General features: G+C 40.3%; 1 protein-coding gene across 1 annotated transcript in view; it reads right to left on the bottom strand.

Moving 5' to 3' along the window:
* Nucleotides 1-23,024, bottom strand: part of LAMC2 (laminin subunit gamma 2) — an 82,252-nt gene that overhangs the window by 48,191 nt on the left and 11,037 nt on the right. Inside the window, exon 3 of the mRNA XM_020984372.2 lies at nucleotides 115-303. Within this exon, the coding sequence (XP_020840031.1) occupies nucleotides 115-303 (189 nt within the window). The remainder of the gene's footprint in view (nucleotides 1-114; nucleotides 304-23,024) is intronic.

The raw sequence follows: 23,024 nt of genomic DNA on the forward strand, positions 1-23,024 counted from the left end.
ACCAAAGGAGTGGATGGAGTGGGGATAGGGGAGGCATGGGAGGTAAGAGAGGGAAGGGTAGGATTGGAAGTAGGATCGGAATTTACAAAGAAGCCCAAATCACAGAGTCCATACCTTTGGTGTTGCAATTGCAAGGTAAGCAGCGGTCTCTGTCTCTCTGGCGGTAAAATCCATCCTTGCACCTCTCACAGTGGACACCAGCTGTATTGTCATTACAGTTGAGGCAGCGGAGTCCCTTTCCTGTCCTCTTTTGCAGCTCTTGATCAAAGATGCATTGCCTGGACTTCCCATTACAGTCACAGACTAAGAACAGGAAGAAATTCAACAGCATTAGAAAAAGAATCCAACTGAGTTCAAATCTGGCCTCAGACCAAACACTTGACACTTACTAGCTGTGTGACCCTGGGCAAGTCACTTAACCCCAATTGCCTTAAAAAAAAAGAAAAAAGAATCCAGGACCAGCTGCCTTTAAACAGTGGAAAGAGTACCATTTCTTGAGTCAGAAGGACTGGGTTCAAACCCATCTCTGACACTTCCTGCATGTGTGACCTTAGCAAGTCACTTAAATTACTCATCTGTATTAAATTACTCTTCTAAGGTCCCTTCCAATTATAAGGCTATATTACACTTTCTAATAAAATTTCACCATTAATCCGACTTGGGTCAGACTCATTTTCTCATCATCTCTCTTCCATCATGAAAAGAGCTGCTTTTTATATTTTTGTAATAAGAGTTCTTTTCTTCTTTCTCTGATCTTTTTGGGGGTATATAAGCTGGTGGTGCAATGAATACAGTGCTGTGCCCAGAGTTAAAGAGACTTGAGTTCAAATCCAGCTTCAGACACTTGCTAGCTGTGTGACCCTGACCAAGTCACTTAGCCTCTGTCTGCCTCAGTTTCCTCAACTGTAAAATAGGCATAATAATATCTACCTCTCAGAACTGTTGTGAGAATAAAAAATGAGATAATATTTGTAATAATATTAGCACAGTGTTTGGCATATAATAGGCGTTATATAAATTTTTATTTCCCTATATGCCCAGTAGTGGTATTATTGGGTCAAAGGCTATGCAACATTTTAGTAACTTCTGGGAAATAGTTCCAAATGGCATTCTAAAATAGTGCCAAACAAATTCACAGCTCCTCTAAAAGTTCATTAATATGCCATTTCCCCCACAGTCCCTCCAATATTTGTCATTTTCCTTCTATGTCAACTCATCCAATCTGAAAGATGTAATATCAAACTTCACAATTACTTTAATTTACATTTCTCTAATTATTAGTGACTCACTGCATTTTTTTTCATATGGTTAATAGCTTGACTCTCTTCTTTAGAAAAACTGCCTGGTCATATTCTTTGACCATTTATTAACTGGAGAATGGCTCTTGTTAAAAATTTGAATCTATTCCTTTTATGTCTTGGAAATGGGACCTTTATGAGAGAAACTTGCTGAAGTGATTTTTTTTTTCCGATTTGTCTGTTACCTTTCTAATCTTAGCTGCATTGCTTTTGTTTGTGCAAAAACTTTTTTTAATTTTAAGCCATCAAAATTGTACATTTTATCTTTTGTGATGTTCCCTGTCTTGTTTGGTCATGAATTCTTCCTTATGCAAAGATGAAAAAGATAATTTATTCCTTGCTCCTCTGATGTTTACAATGCCACCTTTTATATATGTCATATATCCATTTAGAGCTTACCTTAGTCGAATAAGGTATGAGAAATTAGTCAAAATCTTTGCAATAATTCAGTCAACAAACACTTGTTAAGTGCCTACTGTATGCCAGGCACTTGCTAAGTGAGGAGGATATACTGCTCCCTGCTCTCAAGGAGGTTACAATCTCATGAGGAAGACAACACGGTAAACAACAATATGCAAACAGGCTTTATACAGGATAAGTTGGAGATAATCAACATTTAAGGTGGAGAGGGAATGGTGTCCTATAGAAAGTTCTCAAGAGAGCTGATCTCTAACCAGAGGACATCAGTTTAAATTTTGTCTCAGCTATATACTACCCAAATTCACTTAATCTCCCTGGGTCTCAGTTTCCTTAGATGTAAAATGAGAGAGTTGGACCAGACAACCTTTAAAGTCCCTTCCAGTTCCACATCTGTGCCGCTCCAATACCTTTCCAACTTTGTTTTACATCACTTCAGTTCATGGACTCTCTGGTCCCCCTACTTGTCCTGCTCTCTCTGGCTCCCATCCAAGACTTAGAATGTACTCCTTCCTCACTTCCTTTCGCTTCTGAAATCCCTATTTTCCTTCTAGACTCATCCTCAGTTGCCACCCCCTTCACAAAGCTTGCTCTGATCCCCTCAACTGAAAATATTTCCTCCCCACTCAAATTGTCTTCAGGTTTGTTGTCTGAATCCCTCCTTTGCACATAGAACACTGTACCATGGATTCTACTTATTATGTTGAATGCAGCCATCAGAGGGTCTAGTGACCCTGACCCCATGGCCAGAGCAGGTTTGAACCAATTGGAGCTGGTCTTGTGGTTTCTTTGAAAACTCCCCATTTCTGTACCTGGAGCCTGCTGTTCTGACTGGATGGCATCACTTCCCAAGCTTCTCTGTCCTTCTCTATGGACTTCTGGCTTGTTTGCAAAACAAATTATATAACAGTTTCAAGAGGCTGTGCCTTCCATGAGATTTTCTCCCTGTTGAAGTGTATTCAAACCCTGCCCCTTCTCCTCCTAGACACTCCAGTACTTTGGTGTCTTGAATTGTAATTCTCTTGCCTCTATTAAATATTCTTCTTGTTGTTACTTTGGTAGTCCTCATTATTTCAGATTGACAGTTATACACTACAAGAGGCAGCTTGTGGAGTGGAGAGAGAGCTGGCTTCAAATCCAGGAAGTCCTGGATTCAAGTCCTACATTATGTGTATTGGCTGTGTGACCCTGAACAAGTCATTTAACTTCTCAGCGCATTAGGAAATTCTCTAAGATGACAGCTTACAGAGAAGGTGTTGATCTGCGCAGGTATTTTCCTAATCTGGGAATTCCTTATATGCTGATGAAATCATAGGTCCCTATTATATCCTGCTGGAATATTATCAGTGTATTGATTGAAAGAACTGTATTATTCTTAATAATATTGTAGGCACTTGACAAATGTTTAATTGTTCTGATATTTCTCTTTATTACACACACACACACACACACACATATACATACACTCATACACACATACACATACACACATACACACACACATGCTTATTTCGTCACCATTCCTGAAACACTTATGGAATTCTGCACAAAGGAATTTTGTACCAACAGGACCCAACAAATAGTTCTAAAATATAAATGACTGGATGGGAGGAGGTACTTTCCTGTTGTCAGACATAATGCTTTAGGAAAATCACTTTGACAAGTATAATTACAACCCTATTCTTACCCCTGATAGAGTGGGTCCATACCTCAGTCAATGGCACAAGAGTTAACTGGATTTATCCCAAGACCTATATGTCAGTATCTGAATTCTGGTCACTGTATATTCATATCTTGTTACAAATTCAATATTTTTAGTTTAGATATAGGTGGGAATCATATCTAACCTGTGCTTTATTCAACTCCTCTGGCATACAGGTATTTATTATTATAATAACAATAATAATGCCCAGCCTCTGACCCACAAGGTATTTCTTAGAAAAGACAAGCCACATGCAGACCCTCCCATTACCCACACAGTGATACCTAGGCCCAGATCAAAGTAGGTAGGAATTTTTTTTTTCCCAAACGGTGAAGTGAGGTGTACAGAATCCCTGAGGGATCTCTCCACAAACACTCCCACCCCTCACTAAAACACTCAATTGAACAGGTTAAGACAGGAAGCAGAATGTTGTAATCCCCACTCCATCCTACAGAGTGATGAGGGCAAGCAGAAAATTATTCCTAGAGCTGTTTTGGGTCCTAGAGACCAGAAAAGCTACTTCTACCAATGCCTCCAGTCAATTCCTCTCAGCTTGTCTGGGTCTTATTCCAAGTGTCCTGTCTGAAAGACCAACTTCCTAGAGTTAGCCATTTTCAAAACATTTAACACAATGGCATTAATATCATAAATTGGGTCCAAATGGATCCTCTGTCTAGTGTTCACCACTTAAAGGCATGTAATATTTTTAAATTGGGATAACATAACTTCATATGGAATCACTTCAGACAAAAGTAAAATAACTTCTTTTTGGATTCATTCTGGGTTTTTTTTCCCCACTTACATAAAAATATTCCTTCTGATTAGTAATGCCACTGGCCTCCCTATTTCATTTTGAAAATCTGGTCCCCTGAACTCAGCAAAAGAAGGGAAGCACAAAGTCAAACCTGTCCTTCCTTCAAACTTCCCTTATTCATTTCTTTTTTTTTTTTTTGTGGTACCCTAATTCATTTCAGGGCATAAACATCCTTCTAGTCTCCAAGTCCACAACCTTGAAGTCATCCCTGACTGTTTCTGCTGAGAAATAGGTGGTATATGGATAGAGTTTTCAACTTAAAGTGCTTTGTAGACTTTAAAACACTATGTAAGGTTTTTATTTGTTTATTTATTATATTTTATTATTATTCCCCCTCGCACACCTCTCATCCCAATCAATTGTTGTTGTTGTCATTCAGTCGTTCAGTCCTGTCTGATGCTTCGTGACCCCGTGGACCACAGCACACCAGGCCCCCTCTATCTTCCACTCCCAAAGTCTGTCCAAGCTCACGTTCATTATTTTCATGACACTATCTAGCCATCTCATCCTCTCATCTCATCCCATCCTTCTCCTTTTGCCTTCAATCTTTTCCAGCATCAGGGTCTTTCCCAATGGGTCCCATCTTCTCATTATGTGGCCAAAATATTTAAGCTTCAGCTTCAGTATTTGACCTTCCAATGAATAGCCTGAATGAATTTCATCAGCTATTGACTGATTTGACCTCCTTGTCATCCAAGGGACTACTAAAAGTGTTCTCCAGCAACACAATTGGAATATGTTGAGTCTGTGGCCTTATAGTCCAATTCTCCCAGCCATACATTGGTACTGAAAAAACCATAGCTTTGCCTATACAGACCTTCGCCAGCAAGGTGATGTGTTGGTTTTTTAGTATGCTGTCCAGATTTGCCATAGCTTTCCTTCTCAGGAGCAGGCATCTTTTAATTTCATGGCTGCAGTCACCATCTGCAGTGATGTTTGAGCCCAAGAATATAAAATCTGACACTGCTTCCAATTCTTCTCCCAACTTCTCAACCAATCAGTTGCAGTCTCATACATTCTAACTCAAAATCTTTAGGCTCCAGTCCCTTTCTTCTCTCACACAGTTATCACCCTAGTCCAAGCCTTCATTACCTCTCCCTTGGAATATTTCAACAACCTCCTAATTGGTCTCCCTGCTTTCAGTCTGTCCTCCCTCCAACCTAGCCTCCACAAGGCTGCCAAACCAATATTTCTAAAACATGGTCTAATCACGATAGCCCCTACTTAAAAATCATTAGTGGCTCCCTACTGATGCAGCCAGGTGTCGCTGGATCTAGAGCAGAAGACAGTTCAAACTGGAGTTTGGGCAAGTCACTTAACCTCTGTTTCTGTTTCCTCATCTGTAAAATAAAGATAATAATAGCACCTATCTTGCAGGGATGTTGTGCAAATCAAATGAGATAATATTTCTAAAGTACCTGACACAGAGTAGTCATTTAACAAATGCTTGATTCCTTCTTTCCTATTGCATCTACCAAAAAATTCAAAATCCTCGGCTGGGCATTTGAAATTTTCCACAATATAGTTCTCAACTATCTTTTGAGTCACCTATTATATTAGTCCCCGTCACATTCTCTCTGTTTCAGTCAAACTGGCTCACTTCACATCATCTACCCTGGTACATTCACACAGACTGTCCCCTGGGGTTTGAAAATGCCCCCCTTTCCCATCTCCACCTCTTAGAAGACCTCGGTTCTTTCACAGGGAAGCTATCACCTGCATGAGCCCTTCCTAAACTCTCCCCACCTCCCTCAGCCCCACACCTGATTTGTCCTCTCTGCCTCTTGAAATGACTTTCTGTATTTTTTATATTTATTTATCTACATACATGTTGCATTCCCCCCAGTAGTCAGGCAGCAAGACAATAAGCATTTATTAAGTGCCTACTGTGTGCCAGACACTGTGCTAAGTGCTAGGAATAAAAGAGAAGACAGAGTTTAATGGCAAGATGACAGGAAAACAGCCGTGTATAAGCAAAGTAAAGACAAGACAAATTGGAGACAACCAACAGAGGAAAGGTGCTGATATTGAGAGGGATGACGAAAATCTTCTCATGGAAGGTGAGATTTTAGCTGGGACTTGAAGGAAGCCAGTAGAGTAGAAGCTCCTTGAGGGCAGGGCCTTTATTTTCCTTTTTGTCTTTGTATCCTTGAAACAGAGCAGTGACCTGCTCATAGTATGCATTAAATAAAAATTGTTTCACTGGATCTTGTAAGTAAGAGAAATGTCTAGTAAGTTTGCATTCTCAGAAGAGCTTAGGTCAGTTGAGCTCTGATAGAGCAGATACACACAAAAAAGAAAAGCTCAAAAGTTGTGATTGTCTCATCTCCACAGTTCATAGCTTTGATCTCAATCTCTCCTTTTCATACCAGGGTATCAATACTCCATAATCTATTTTGTTGCTAAATATTCTCATTTCTTTCTTCAACTGTCTCTCAGGTTCATTCCTTCTTAACATTTCCTACCATTTCCATCTTATTCTGGGCCCTTATCACCTTAGCCTAGTTCAATTTAAAAAAAAAAACCAGTGTAATTAACCACTTTCCTCTACTCTTGAATCTCTTGATCTCTTTTCCCATCACTTTATCACACTTTGCTAAACCCCAGCCCTGGATTACAACTTCTACCTGCCTCCTTCATTCCTACCCAGATGCTGCTTAATAAAATTATAGGAAACTATGAAGTTTTGCTGGCTGGGTATCCAATCTCAACTGGATCCTCCCTTGAGTTCCAGTCTCTCCAGTGAATAGAGAGAAAGGGATCTATATGAGAAATATTTTGAACGTAGAAATGACCAGATTTGGCAATGCATCGGATGCGTGGGGTGAGTGAGAATAAGGAGTCAAGAATAATAGTGAGGTTTCAAGCCTGGGTGACTAGAATCGATAATAACAGAAAAGTTTGGGAGTAAAGATAATGAATTCTGTTTTGATAATGTTGAGTTCGAGATGGTTATGCAACATTCAGTTTAAGATGTCCAAAAGCGTTATGGTGTTTCAGGACTAAAGTTCAGAAGGAAAATTAAGGCTGCATATGTAGATCTGAAAATCTTCTATATATATACAATAAGTGAACCTATGGGAGCTGAAAAGATCACCAAATGAAATATATAGAGGGGAACAAGAAGATGGCCTGAGACAGAGACTTGGGGAACACCCAGTAGTTAGTGGATGTGACATAGATGAAGAATCAGTGAAGTAAAGGTCAGATCTGTAGGAGGAGACCCAGGAGAAAGCAGTGAGGAGAAAACATCCAGAAAGAGAGAGTTATCAACAGCATCAAATGAGGCTTAAAAGACAAGAAGGATGAGGATAGGGAGAAGCAATATTAGTTTTATCAATTAAGAGATTACTTTTAACTTTGGAGAGAGTAGTTTAAGTAGAGGGACGAGTTCAGGAGCCATATTGCAGAAGGTTTAGAATAGAATAAAAAAGGAAGGAAGGCACTGAGTACAGCCAACTTTCTCAAAATTAAAAAAAAAACTGAGAGGAGAGATACAAGATGATAACTGGTGGTTAAAAACCCCCATGATTGAGTGAGGGTTTGGTTTTTTTAAGGATGGAGGCAACATAGGCATATGTGTAGGAAGCAGAGAAGGAACCAATAGCTAAGAAGAGATTGAAGATAGCAGAAAGAGAGTGAGGATAATAGTGTAGACAATCTGCTTGAAAAAACAGGAGGGGATGGGATCAAAAGTACATGTGGAGGTGCTGGCCTTGGCAAAGAAAAAGCACAGATGAGATTAGATTGCAAAAAGAAATATATAGTAGGGAAAGGTATCAATGATGATGGAGCAGGGAGAAAAGGGACCTTGCATTAAAAAGCTTCTATTTTTTTGGTGAAATAGAGGTGAGGTCTTGAGTAGACAGGGTAAGATCAAGGGAATGTCATGGGATGTTTGGGATAGATGAGGTTTGGAACAGCTACTATGGAGAGTGGGATAGTGAACCAATCAGGAAGTAGAATGATTTCCTTGACTCGATGATGGCCCAAGTCAGATTTGATACAATCTGACCTGTCTTGACACCATCTTCAATCCCCAAAGCACTTATTATTATTATTGTCTACAAAAATTCATGATTCCTTTCCTAATCTCCTCTATTCCTGCTGTACTCCCACCCCCTCCCCCTACCTTACAGGTACCTCCCTCCAGAAATTACATTGTACATATTTTTGACATACTTAGATGTATACATGTGGGGTTTTCTTATAGAATGTAAGCTTCTTGAGGTCATTAACTATTTCACTTTTGTCTTTGTACCGCAAGTATAAATAGATGCTTAACAAATGCTTATTAATTGATATAACATAGTAATGTGGAATATACCATTCTGCATAATGCCAATAAGCATAGAAAAATGATCTGTGTGCTGAGTAGAAAAAAATCAAATGAATAGAGGTAATATACGCTTAAATTCTATTTCATATATATTTCTCAGGTATTGACTTAAGTGAATAAAAGTGGGACAAGCCAATGGATCTGAATTTTTTCCATGTGCATTCTCTTCCCATGTCAAGGGAAGTTTTGTTTTAGAAGTGGAAACTTGGCTGATACAAAACTGACTCTGGGAAGAACACAGCAAGCACCTGTACATACAGGAATCACTTGGAAGTTTAGGGCCTCCCCCTCCCCTTGAAAGCTCCCCAACCCAACGCACAGTTTTCATTGTCTCTGCACGGATAGCATTCAGTGGGAGAGTTCTCTTTCCACACAGGCTTATGTTAGAATTGAAGTGGGAGCGGTGATGAGAAGGAAATTGACATTTTCCAACAGAGAAGTTTAAGGGGACTTGGTAAGACATTAGGCAGACGCTTCCAGCAATTGTAATCAACATTGCAGAGAGAGGAGTGAAGACTCATTCACATGTGAGGCTGGAGCTAGGACACCATGTTCTGCTGGGGAAAGGAGGCTGTGAGATAAGTTTGTATTTATCTGGCAGGCTTGGCAGGTAGGGTACTTGGCCAGTTTGCAGGACTATCTCAGATGTTTGGAATTCAAATGTCGTGTTTGAACCTGACAACGTGTGTGCGCCGGCTAAAGATTACATGGAACGCTAGCTTAGTACACTACCACTTTCTTAAGTTAATATAAGAGAAGCAGCCACGTCATGCTGTGGTTTGCCTGTAATCTTCCTGAAAGATGAATCGAAGTATGAAATCATTTGAGGTGAAAAAACACATTTCTCCTTATTTAGAAGAGAGATGGGCTGCCTAACCTCCCTGAAACAATCCGTGGTCCTTCCACCCCTATCTGAGATGCAGATGCTGCCTCTCTTCTCTTCAATTTCACGTCTCACAAAATCATGGCTGCAGTCATCCCGTGGCGTCAAGATACTTTTACCAGTCTTCCTGGCCCTTATCCCTTTCAGCTTTCTCTTGCTTCTTTACTTCTTCTGACTCCTTTAGCCATCAGGAGGAAAGAGAGTCACAACAGATGGTACAATGAGGTAGAAGAGCAAATTGTCCAGAAGGAGTTGCCCTAATGATGAGAGATATTTATCTACCTGGAATGTTTAACTACCTGGAATTTTCCAGTGCTAAATCCTTTTGGAAGGGAATTTTCTCCTCTCTTTGATTAAGCGACTTTTTCAGTTACCTTAATGATTGAAAAACAGAGGCTGAAAGCTCTCTAATTTAACCTGACCTTTAATTTTAAGACCAGAGCTGTAAGCTAGTGTGTCTTGCCCTCCTTTTGCACAGTACAGTGGAAACTATACTAATTCTGGAGTGAGAAGACTCTTGCCTAACACTTCTCATCTAAGTGACCTTGAACACTGAACTTCCTCCGGCCTCAGCTGTCTTAGCTATAAAATGAGAGTACAGAACTTGATGGCCTCTGAGGTCCCTTCCAGCTCTGTATCAATGATCTGTTTAATCAACTTGATCAGCTTTATGAAAAATGTATTTTCACTTCGGTGTCTTATTCAGAGCCAGAATTATGGACGGGTGAACCTGCTTTGGACATTGGCTGCCAGACTATCAGGCTAGTTCCAGAACGAGAATTCTATTTTACTAATCAAAGAAACCAACTGAGTTTAGTTCTGTAATCCCAGGTGGAATTTTGAGTGGCAGAAAATGGGAAATAACGTTTTAGCTCTAAGCTGAACTGCAGTCGTTGAAACAGGACAAAATGGAGCACTTTCATTTTTAATCTTGCTGCTTTTGAAAGAGAGTCTCCAGTTTTTAGTAAGCTATTTCCAAGTTCTTATACTTCATTGTGACTACAGTCAGGGGTGGTTCCTGCCCTGGGGGAGTAGAGTTCATCCCCACTATTATAGTCACCTCCTCTCCTTCTCCCATCAGTTGGTTATATATACAGGATATTGGGTGGGAAAAGGAATACATACATACACACACACACACACACACACACATGTATATATATGTGTATGTATATGTATGTGTATATATGCATATATACACATACAGGAAGTATATCCTGTATATAGCTTATTTGTACATAGTTATTTGCATGTTGTCTTTCCTATTAGACTTAACTCCTTGACAGCAATTAATCAATAAACATTTATTAAGCGCTTACCCTGGCAGGTAGGTGGTCCAGTGGATAGTGTGCCAGGCCTTAAATCAGGAAGACTCATCTTCCTGGTCTCAGACACTTCCTAGCTGTGTGTCCCTGGGCAAGTCACTTAACCCTGTTTGCTCAGTTTCCTCATCTGTAAAATGAGCTGGAAAAGGAAATGGCAAACCACTCCAATATCATCATCATGTTCATCAACAACAAACGGTGGCAATGTGCTAAATGCTGGGTTTAGAAAAAGAGGTAAAAGACTGTTTCTGCCCTCAAGGAGCTTACAATCTATCCAGGACTGATTTGGGGCTTTCTTTGTATCCATATGTGTGTGCGCACACCCCTGCAATTCAACTCTTCTGACTACAGAAACAGATTTCTGTTTCCTGTGGAATTTCTACACAATGAAGGAAAATGAGTAGTTAAGTAAACACGACATCTGACTAAGCATTCAAGGAACAGATACACAAAGAGTGAAATTTATAGATGGCTTAGAGCAATTAGTGTCATGTACCACTTGAAAAATAATTGGAATTCAATGGCTTTCTTGGAGTTTTTGTTTTTCAGCCATGTCTTACTCTTCATGGCCCCATTGGGGGTTTTCTTGGCAAAGACACTAGAGCGGTTTTCCATTTCCTCCTCCAGCTCATTTTACAGATGAGGAAACTGAGACCAACAGGGTTGAGTGACATGCCCAGGGATACAGAGCTGATAAGTGTCTGAGACCAAATTTGAACTCAGAAAGATGAGCCTTCCTGACTCCAGGCTCAGCACTCTATCCACTGTGCCACCTAGCTGCCCTAGGAAGAAGTTTACAGGGGAAATTTTAGGTATTGTAAAAAAAAAATTTTAAATCAATAATCATTAATTTTTTAAATTGGAATAAAAGAAAGTCAGAATTCCATGCCATTTCAAAATGGCAAGTGATACAGAGATTAAGAGGAGAGATATACTGTTAATGAAGAGCATAAAGAGGAAAGAGGCTTGATTTTTACTTTATCTTCATTTTAGTTTAGTTTTAGTTTCAAGAAGAAAATTTATACAAAAAATCAAATCATCAGGACACATTCAGAAATGTATTTTTTAAAAAAACTTGTAATAACCAATTTACCTCTTCCCTAATCATTTTTGACATTTTACCAACTAAACAAATCTTTCTCTTTAAGCATTTTCTAATTCTTTAGTACCGTATATTTCTGTTCAAGGATGGTGATGGTCTTCACTTTGAAAGTAGACAGATCATGAATAATGAATTGAGTTTTTACTGTCACCAAAAAATTTGCAAATATGCAGTTTGTGACTGTTGAAAAAAAAACTGTTGGGGAAGATGTGTGTGATGTGAGATTTATAAGGATTATGGGAAATAGCATGGCTCTACTCTAGACATACTTCCTTTCTCCTCCCTGGAATCCATACCCTGTCCCTTTACTGTTATCTGCTATACCTGTACTCTGCCACAATAGAAATTTATAGCCCATGCTTTATTCAGTCAGGCCTCTCCAGCCAGTTCCTGACACCTCCCTGACCATGACCACCCAGAGGTGGGAAACCAATCAGGTACACCTAAGCAAGAGAGCTAGATAATAAAATAGATAGAGACCTAGGCTTAGAGTCACAATGACCTAAGTTCAGAGTCACTTAACGTCTCCCAGACTCAGTTTCTACATCTGTAAAAATGAGGGTTGCATTTGACAGCTTCTAAGGTGTCTTCCAACTTTAGAGCTATGTAGCAGTGATCACTCTGAAACCTCTGGTTTCTGCATCATTGAGCAGCCTTGATATATAGAAAGAGGGCACAACCCGAGTATCCACAAAACACCAAATAAAGCATGATGAGATCTTGCCATAACCTAAGTGTGCCAAGATCTGGAGGGCAGCCTCTCACAGGATTGTCAACCTCCTTCCTCCTTCTGCTGTGACCTAAAGATCATCACACTTGAGGCCTAGCGATCTCTGCTACAGCAAGCAAAGGACCTGTTGTATCCCCTTTTCTCCAATGACTGAGAGCCAGAGTCAGTGACAGAGAGCCACTTCCCTTCTGGGCCTCCTTCCTAATCCCACTCTCATACCTCCAAGTGTCTGTAGTTAGATCTTACATTTTCTTTTAATTAAGAAATTAAATGTGAATTAAAATGCACCAGTAAGCAAGGTCTTTTGCTTTTAGCTTTACAAGTTAGGGACTGCCACTTTTGTGAAGGGTTCAAAGTCTCTAAAACTGCTGCAGAGGACTGGGACATGTACTGGTGTCTGTACTCAGCTGAACTGCCAGTTCTTTGAACATAGGAAGGTCTAGCTCAAGTCAAGGCAACAAGTTAACAATCAGTAAGCACCTACTATGTGCTAAGTGGTACAATGCATAGAGTGGCTGGCCTGGAGTCACAAAGACACATCTTCCTGAGTTCAAATCTGGCCTACCTACGTAACCCTAGACAAGTCACTTACCCTTGTTTGTCTCAATTTCCTCATCTGTAAAATGAGTTGGAGAAGGAAATGGCAAACTGCTCTGGTATCTTTGCCAAGAAAACCCAAAATGGGGTCACGAAGACGGATAAGGCTAAAACAGCTCAATAAATGTACCAGGCCTTATGCTAAGTTCTGTGCTAAGCAAGAACCAATCCCTGCTCTCAAGGAATTCACAGTCTACTGAGAGAGGACAACATGCAAGCAAGTATGCACAAATAAGATAGATAGAGGAAAAAGTGTAGATTTGTTCAGAGGGAAGGCACTGAGATTAAGGAAGACTGGGAAAGGCTTCTTGCAAAAGGTGGAACTTTAGCTGAAACTTGAAGGAAGCCAGGAGGTGGAGATGAGGAGAGAGAGACCATTCCAGGCATGGAGGATGGCCAGAGAAAATGCAGGGTCAGGCCATGAACTGTCTGTCATGAGTGAGAAACAGCAAGGAGGCCAGTGTCACTGGACCCCAGGGTATGCAGCAGGATGTAGAGTGTAAGAGGACCAGAGAGGTGAAGAGAGGGGGGCAGCTTAGAAAGAGCCTTAAAAGCCAAGCAGAAGATTTTAGATTTGTTCCTAGACAAAACTGAGAGTCACTGGAGTTTATGGAGTAGAGGGTGACCTGGTAAGTTCATTCGAATGCCTATAGATATTTTCACCTATGGTATAATAAACATGTAACAAGGGAGTTTGGGGACCATCATCTTAAAAAATAAACTAGACAGCCATCTGAAAGGTTTGGTTCCTTAAAGTATTGCCTACAGGCAATGCACTAGGAAGCTACCATTGAGCTATGCCATAAATAGATACAATCAGGACTTTTAAAAAATGGTGCTTGAACTTAATATCTCTGACCAGGAAGTGGGAAAAAACAAGAGGAATAAACCTTAGTTACACAGGCCTGTTCCTGCTACAATGTGTCCCTCCCGTTTCTGCTTCTGATCAAAGAACAGCTCCATGTTTGAAGGTTCCATCTCTTTCGTTGATCAAGTTAACTTCACTTAAATGACGGTGGAAATGTTTAAGTTGCTACCACTTGTCACTATCTGGACAGGTCTAATTGACTCTGCGACCCAAAGTGGGATCTTCAAATGCTGCGACCCTTCTGGCCCAGAAGCAGAAATGAGAGTGTCATGAAACAATAGCAGGTGTGTGTAAAGCTGACCTCGTGAGCACTGAGGCTGGTACATCAGCTATGAGACTGGCCAAAGCCTGAAAGACACTAGGACACATAAAACACAGCTCTGATCATGTCAAAAGAAAAATAATTAACTCCTAAGCATGGCATACAAGGCCCTGTATGACCTGGCCCCATTTCACCTCTGAAATCTAGAGTAAAGAGGGCTGGTTTTGGAATTAGAAATCCTGGGTGAAAATCCAAGCCTTGCTACTAAATAGAAAGACCAGAATTTAAGATTACTTTGAAGCAAATTTTTGTGTTAATTGATATGCTTGGTCCTTCTAGTGTTAAATTAATTAATTAATTAATGTTAGATTAAATGATTGTGTATTTGCTTAACTGTGCATCCCATCAGTAGAATATAATCTTGAGGACAGGAACAATTGCATTTTTGTCATTGTTTCTGCTAAGCCTAGCACAGTGCCTTCTCTCTATATAGTAAGTCCTTAATAAATGTTTATTTGAAATGAATGTCATCCTTCCTACTGAACTCTATACTTCTTGAGGACAATGCACTGATCTGGAAACATACATCACCAGTCCCTCTGTTGCTCGTTATGGACTGAGTCACTTGGTCTATTTTAAGGTTCCCCACAAACATGAGCAAACAAGGGAGGAGACGTGATCATTTGTGGCCATTCTCTGGTCAACATCCTCCAACACCAAGCAGGTTTCATGCTTGACATTAACCCTTTATGTTCTGAGTTCTTTAAAAGCACTCTTTTGGTGGGGGGGAGCAGTTTTTAGAAGGTCACTATGTTAATTCTACTAAAGTGTCTGAATGACTGGGGTTTTGATGCCCTAGCTTTAGACAAAGTCAATTTTCTTTAGCTGGATCAACATCTTGTGAAAACTTGAAATTGGATTAAAATACAATTTTACATAAACACTAGGTATAAGCAGAGGTGTTATTATTGTGGGATTCTCCTTCTGGCTCTGACTTAAAGGAGAGGTTGCCAGAATTCTTGCTCCAGAATTTCTAGGTCACTATTCTACCGCTCAACAGCCTTTCCTCTTAAAGATGTTTATGCCATCTGTCAGAAATGCTCTACTCAACCAACTAGTCGATAAGCATATATTAAGCTCCTACCATGTGCCAGGCACTATGCTAGGTGTTGGGGATACCAAGACAAAATGAAATAATTCCTGCCCTCAGGAGCGCACATTCTATATTCTAGCCAACTGGTCTATTTGCCATTTCCCAAACTCACTCCAGACTTTTTTATCTGTTTCTCTGCTCATGCTCTTCCTTCTACTATGAAAAGCCAGCCCAGTTTCCACTCTCTCTCCAGTTTCTGCCAGTCAAAACCTAAACATCCTAAGTGGCCTAGTTCTAAAGTCATCTCCAGAAAAACACCTCTATTCCTGCTACTCTGAAGGAATCTCTGCCTCATTTGTAGTAACAGAGCACCTTGTACCTCCTCTAAGAACTCACCCTCCACTAAAGTCCTACATTAATGCCTCACCATAGAATAGAAATGATTTGAGGTTCTCAAAGGCAGTACTAGTGGAGCAAAATCCCTAACAAAGCATATCAAATTGACAAAGCTTTGAGCGCAAACTTGGTGGAGAGATTGCCCCAGCTAAATTCAGAAAAGTGACTTCCAGCTGATTTTTTTCCCCACCAAACAACTATGCAAAGACATGGAAATGGGAGAAAGAGTGTCTTTTGTGCATAACAGCAAATAAGACAGTAGGCTTAAACAACAGAGGACAGGAAGGAGGGAAAGGAACTAGTAAGTCACAGAGGAGCTGTCCTGTGGCTGGTCATCAGGCCCAGGGACTGGACATCTTCCCTGCCACACCTCCCTCTCAATATCAGCCACAGTCCAGGAACAAAGACCCTCTTGAGATAATCTACTCAGCATTGCACTGAGACCTTGGACCATACTGATCTTCTCAACTTTGCCTCAATCTTCCTATAACCAACATAGCCCCAAGGCTTCTGAGTCTCTTTGGAATGCCAGGAAGAGGAATGAGACCAAGAACTGGAAATATATCTGCTCTTATATAAAGTACTTTCCTTTCCGCCTATTTCTCTGGAAGCATTCTCAAATTAATTTTACCTTTGCAACTGTGAACAGCTTGACAATCTACTGTCCTACAGCTCTACTCAGAGACCCTGTGATTCAAGGCTGCCTAGGCTGAAGACACCTTACCTGCACACCATTCCTGGCATCCCCATGCCCGTGTCAGCCCCATTCCTCTGTTGTCCCCCTACCAGTCTTCTCTACCCTTCCACTGTGTCCTCTGCAATCCCTGTTCCATTGTTTAAAAAATTGTGCTTCATATTAGACCTGAATTTTCTCCCTTGAAATTATTTTTTTGTCTTTATATATAAATATATAGTATTTGTCATTTGAAATTTTTTTTAATTTTGTATTTACTTATAAATGTATAGTATTCATCATTTCCCTCTCACAGAATGCAAACTCTTTGAGAGAAAGGGATGTTTTGTTTTGATTTTGTACCTCCAGAACTCAGGGCACTAGCAGCTGAGGAGATCAGGAAAGGCTTCTAGTAGAGGCAGCCCTTGGGTTAAGTCTTAAAGGAAACCAGGAATTTAAAGAGGTTGTGACAAGGGAAGGGTTCATTGTAGGCATTCTAGTGCAAGGGGGCAGTTAGGTAAGGAAGTAGATAGAGTGCCAGGCCTGGAGTCAGGAAGACCAGGTTCAAATCTGGCCTCAGACACTTACTAGTTATGTGACCCCAGACAAGTCAATTAACCCTGTTTGACTCAGTTCTTCAGTCTGTAAAATGAGTTGGAAATAGAAATGACAAACCTCTCTAGTATCTTTGCCAAGAAAAGCCCAAATGAGGTCACAAAGAGTCGTATACTACTAAACGACAACACAGGTGATAAATCAGCAAAGGAGACAAAGAAGGAGGAGTTATCAGGTAGCTAAGAGGAAGAGAGCTTATCACAATGCCTACCACATAGTAAGCATTTCATAAATGCTTATTTATTTACTAACTGACTGACAGAGAGATGAGTATCATGAAAACCCAGACAAGAGAAAAGTATCCAGCAGGAGAGGGCAGTCACCAGTCTCGAAAGATGCTAAGAGATCAAGGTGGGTGAGAATCAAGATGAGGTCATTTGCTTAATTCTCATGGTTCCTCCCATTAGTTCTAATTGTTCTTTACATCATGAATAGTGGGAAAATACACTTAATATCAACGTATAAGTAGAGCCTGTATCAGATTGCACACAGTTTTGGGGAGGGGGGAAGACAGGGAGGGGGAGAAAATTTAAAACTCAAAATCTTGTGGAAATGAATGTTGAAGACTAAAAATAAATAAATCAATTATAAAAAAATATTAACATTAAACAATTAAAACATCATTGGCAAGAATTATTTCAACTGAGTGATAAGGTCAGAAGCCAGGTATGGCACTGATCTCATCGTACGCTACATTGTTGTTACCTGTACACATTTTGTCTCCCTCACTAGACTGTAGTCTCTTTAAGGACAGGGGCTATTTCTTATTAATCTTTGTGTATGTGCATATGCACACATACATACACACATATACAGAGTGTTTTGCATGAGCCTTACACATAATAAGTGCTCATAAATGTTTACTGGATAATGTTGTTTTGAACTGAGACAATGTGGCAGAAAGAACCCTAGATGAGGATTCCTGAATTCTGAGTTCCAGTCCTAGTCCTGACACTGACTTGCATAATCCTGTTCAACTCAGAAATTTTTCCCTGCCTCAGTTTTCCAGTTTGTAAAATGGGAGCCATACAAGCTACCTTGGCTATACCCAGCAAATGTTCTAAGAATAAATGAAGTAAAGCATAGGAAGCTGTTAGGAAAAAACAAATTCCCACATATGTTTAACTAATGATTTTGATAATTTCATCTGTTTAAAATATCACAGAGAAGGGGCAGCTAGGTGGTGTAGTAGATAGAGCACTGGCCCTGGAGTCAGGAAGACCTGAGTTCAAATATGGCCTCAGATACATAATACTCACTAGCTGTGTGACTCTGGGCAAGTCACTTAACCCCAATTGCCTCACCAAAAAAAAAAAAATCATAGGAAAAATTAACCACTTGCAATCTAATTTTCAACTATATGTAAAGGAAACTGTCCTAGGCATCTAGGTATCATAATTCATAGAGGGCTGGACTTGAAGTTAGGAAGACCTTAGTTTGAATTCTGCCTCAGAAACTCCCTATCTCTGTGATCCTAGCCAAGTCACTGAAGCTCTCTCAGCCTCAGTTTCCTCATGAGGATAAAAATGGGGCTGATTGTGAGGATCAAATGAGATAATATATGTAAAGCACTTTGTAAAACTTAAAGTACATATCTAAATGTTAGCTGCTGTTATTATTGCAATAAAGATCATTATAATGAATTTTGCAAAGGTGTGGCTTAGCAAAAGAAGGCTCAAAGTTTTTAAAACTTTCAATTTAAAACTTTTTTTCAGTTTAAAACTTTTCGGTGTCAGCACTGAACAAATCCAGAGTACACACCTTCCTGGTTAATGCCACTTATCTGCAGAGTGAAGATCCTATTTTTTATAATGATTCCAGTTTGGGATGAAGAGCTGGACAGTGAAAAGATCATGACTTTGGAGATAGAAGGAATCTTAGAGGTTAGCCAGTCCAGTCCCTTAACTCTACAGAAGAGGGAGCCCAAGGAGGTAGGTGGCCTTCCCAGGGTCCACAGCTAGTAAGGAGGTCCTCTGAATCCAAAGCCAGCCCATTTCTGGACCTTCTTCCAGAACTATGATATGAACACCCTCACATGGGTTAAGGATAACAGCAGACACAGAATCACACACCCAGAGAAATGACCTAAATTTTGGTCTTTGGTTGGAGTTCAACTGTTCATTATGTCATCTATCTGGAGGCTATATTAGCCCACAGTAGAGTAATGGTGAAATGATCTAATAAACTTCATTCATGACTCAAAAAGAGGATGCCAGAGTCTAAGAAATGCCTATTTCCATGCTACTCCGTAGGAGAGGAGTCAAGTTCCAGTTATTGCAAGAAAATTCCAATCTCAAAGGAAATTTTTCCACTGTTCACAAACCATTACAAACTAAAGTGGGAGAAAAATTTCCATCTTCGCCTGCTAACCTGACTTTGATTGTCCAGGCTTTACCATAAACACAGCTGTACCCAATGACAACATTCTTCCACATCTCCTTGAGCTGTTTACTTGTTAGAAGGATTTAACTAAATCTATGGACCTATCTACTCATAGCCAGCTCACATTCTAACCTCATCCTATCTCTAGCTTAGACAAGGTCATGTCTAATGAGAGAGACAGGAAGGCAGAGAGTTGAAATGCTATCCAACTTTGGAATTCCAATCTGTTTCAGACCTTGCATTTCTTCCAGTGGGAGGAAAAAAATCTTACTCTACCCAACTCTATCCCTCAGCCCTTGGCAAAGAGTCCCCAAGTCTTTCCTTTTGCGGGGTGGAAGGGCTACAGAGGACAAAAATGTTATTACTGAAATTTGAAGCAAGTGGCCACGTACTGACATTACTGTGTCTGTAAATAGTAAGTATATCAGGGAGAAGCTGGGTGGCGCAGTGGATAGAGCACCGGCCCTGAATTCAGGAGGACCCAAGTTCAAATCCGGCCTCAGACACATGACACTAACTAGCTAGCTGTGTGACCCTGAGCAAGTCACTTAACCCCCTTGCCTAGCCAAAAAAAAAAAAGAGTATATCAGTGTATCTTAAAATTATAGGATCTCAGAGTTGTCAGGGATCTCAGAAGTCATTGAAGCCATCCTGTACCTGAGTAGGGATATCCTCCGCAATAGTGCTGACAAACAATCACTCAGTCTACTAAAAGTCCCCCCCAGGGATGGGGGCAGCTCATTCTATTTTGGAATAGTTCTAATTTTTAGTAAATTTTCCCCTTATGGATCAATATATAATGACATTTGATTGCTTGAAGCAACTACAATAATAATTAAAATTTATATTATACTTTGAGATTTACAAAGGGCTTTATGTATGTTATCTTATTTGATCTTCACAACAACCCTAGAGAGGTAGGTACTACTATTATCCCCATTTTCTGGATAATTATGGCAATAATAACAATAAAACGATGACAGCTAATATTTACATAACACTGACTATGTACTAGGCATGGTGCTAAGTGTTTTACAATTATTATCTCATTTGATACTTACAACAACTCTGGGAGGTAGGTGCTATGATTATCCCCATTTTACAGATGAGAAAACTGGTGCAAACAGAATAAAGTAACTTGCCCAGAGTCTCACAGCTAGTAAGTGTTCAATGCTGAATTCAAACTCGGGTTTTCCTGGCTCCAGGTCCAAAACTCTATCCATTGATCCACCTAGCTGCCTGGAAAGTTATCTAGTTCCCTTTAAATGCTGGAAACTTTAGAACCAAAATCGGCTTCTACCTCCTCCTTGTTCTCCCCTCTCTGGCCAAACAGAAAATAACAATCCCTTTGTCCCATGGCAGCCATTCAAATAAACAAAAACAGTTCTGATGTCCAACCACACATGCCACCCCTGCCCCCAAGTCTTATCTTTTCTAGGCTAAAACATCCCAGCACCTTCAACTGGTTCTTCTGCAACATGGTTTCAAGTCCCTTTGCCATCCCAGTCACCCTCCTATGGAGGAGTTTCACTGTTTCAATGCCCCTTCAGTATATTCATCAGTCACACCTACTTTTAAGTACAAGACTCTTATTTTGCCTCTTCATCACTCCTGAGTAAATTTACTTTCCCCTCAACTCCCACCCCACCCTACCCCACCCCCCTCCTTCCTCCATGATTTTCAGGTTCTCACTATCTTCTGGGTCTCCTACAAGCCAGGGGTTCACTTGGCCAATCTCTGTGCCCATGATTCTGTTCCCCTTGTTTATCAATGTGCCTGCTCCAAAGTAGCCCATTTGGGACTATAAGATCCTAGAGCAAGGATTCTCCATCTTGTTTGTGTGATGGACTCCTTTGGCAGAGTCTGGTAAAGCCTATGGATCACTTCTCACAATCATGTTTTAAACACATAAAGTAAAATAAATAGAATTGAAAAGGAAATGAATTATATCGAGATGCAGCTATCAAAATTTAAAACCAAACAAAGTTCACAGGTTCCTGGATAAGAACCACTCTAGAGACAAAAGACATGTATTACTGAGGTTCCTTCCAGCTCTGAAGCCTACATTCTATGATAAATGCTGAAGTCTGTGGAGACGTCTGGAAATGTTTCCCAGCCCAGCTTAGTAAGTCTAAGGGATGTGTGTGCTGTCTCCATTTCCCTCTGCTTCTTCCTCAACCCTCTGACATCAGGCTTCCATCTCCACCATGCTCCTGAAACTTTCTTAAAGTTCTCTGATTACAACCTTTATTGCCAAGTTCAGTAGCCTTTTCTTCACTCATTCTTCTGGACCTCTCTTTGAAATCAGATTCTGTTGAACATCCCTCTCTCTTCCCTTTGGCTTCCACAACACTATGGGATCCCAACTCTTCTCAAGCACTGCTTTCTTTGGTTCAGTCAAAAAAAAATCTATTAAGTCCTTGTCATTGAAGCTTCCATTCTATTTGTGTCTCTATCACTTTCTCTGCTTTCTCCCGTTCCCTAACCATGGCTATTCTCTGAAATTCACTCCTCAATCCTGCTCTTTTCTCTAGCCATCGTCTCTATGCTGATGTCTTCTGATTCTGTCTGTTTTTTGATGGTTGCAATACTGACAATTTACCAGCAAAAAGCAGATGGCTAAACCTTAATTCATTAGGTGCATTTTTCTCAATTATCTGCTTAAAGATTTTTCTGAAAATGATTGGTATCCCTGGTAACCATTGCTTGTGGCATATATTGAATGGTTATGGGGATAGAACAAGATGAAATGCTGTTTAAACTGTAGTTGTAGAAACTGAGATTTGGTTCACTCATTAACTACTGATTAATTCAGTGAGCATTTATTGAGCATCTGTTATATGCTAAGCACTGGGGACATACAAAGAAAACTGAAATATTCCCTGTCCTCAAGGAGCTTACCTTCTATTGGGGTGAGGGAAGATGAACATCTATGAGTACGTATAAATATGGGGATTAAGATAGACCTCATGAGGAAAGTGGCACTTGAAATGAGCCTTGAAGAATGCCAGGGATTCTTCAAGATAGAGGTGACAAGGGAGTATATTCCAGGCATAGGAGGTAGCCTGCCCAAGAGAAGCAAGACTAGAGGTGGAGTGTTGCTTGTGTGGAAGGGCAAAAGGCCAGTTTGGATGCAACACAGAGACAGTGAGTGAGTGAGGAACCCAGGAAGCTAAGCCGCAGCCAGACTAGGAGGGTCTCTAAATGCCATATGGAGAAGTTCAACTGTATCCTGGATGTAGTTGGAGCTTTCCGAACAAGGGAGTGATGTGGTAATTAATATCTGTGCTTTATGAAAATCACTTTGGCAACTGCATAGAGGATGGATGGGAGACCAATCAAAGGGCTATTGTGATAGGCCAGGCAACTAGTCAGGACGGACTGACACAGGCCGATGACCTTATCAGTAGACAGTGACACATGGAAGACAGAGAAGAGAGAATTTTCTGGCAATGAGAATTCTTCATCACTGAAGTGTTTTGCAAACCTTAAAGTGTTATATATATGGTAGCTATTAAATGGAAAGAA

The sequence above is a fragment of the Phascolarctos cinereus genome, unplaced genomic scaffold (genome assembly GCF_003287225.1).
Source record: "Phascolarctos cinereus isolate Bilbo 61053 unplaced genomic scaffold, phaCin_HiC Scaffold_5;HRSCAF=322, whole genome shotgun sequence".
NCBI classification, from domain to species: domain Eukaryota; kingdom Metazoa; phylum Chordata; class Mammalia; order Diprotodontia; family Phascolarctidae; genus Phascolarctos; species Phascolarctos cinereus.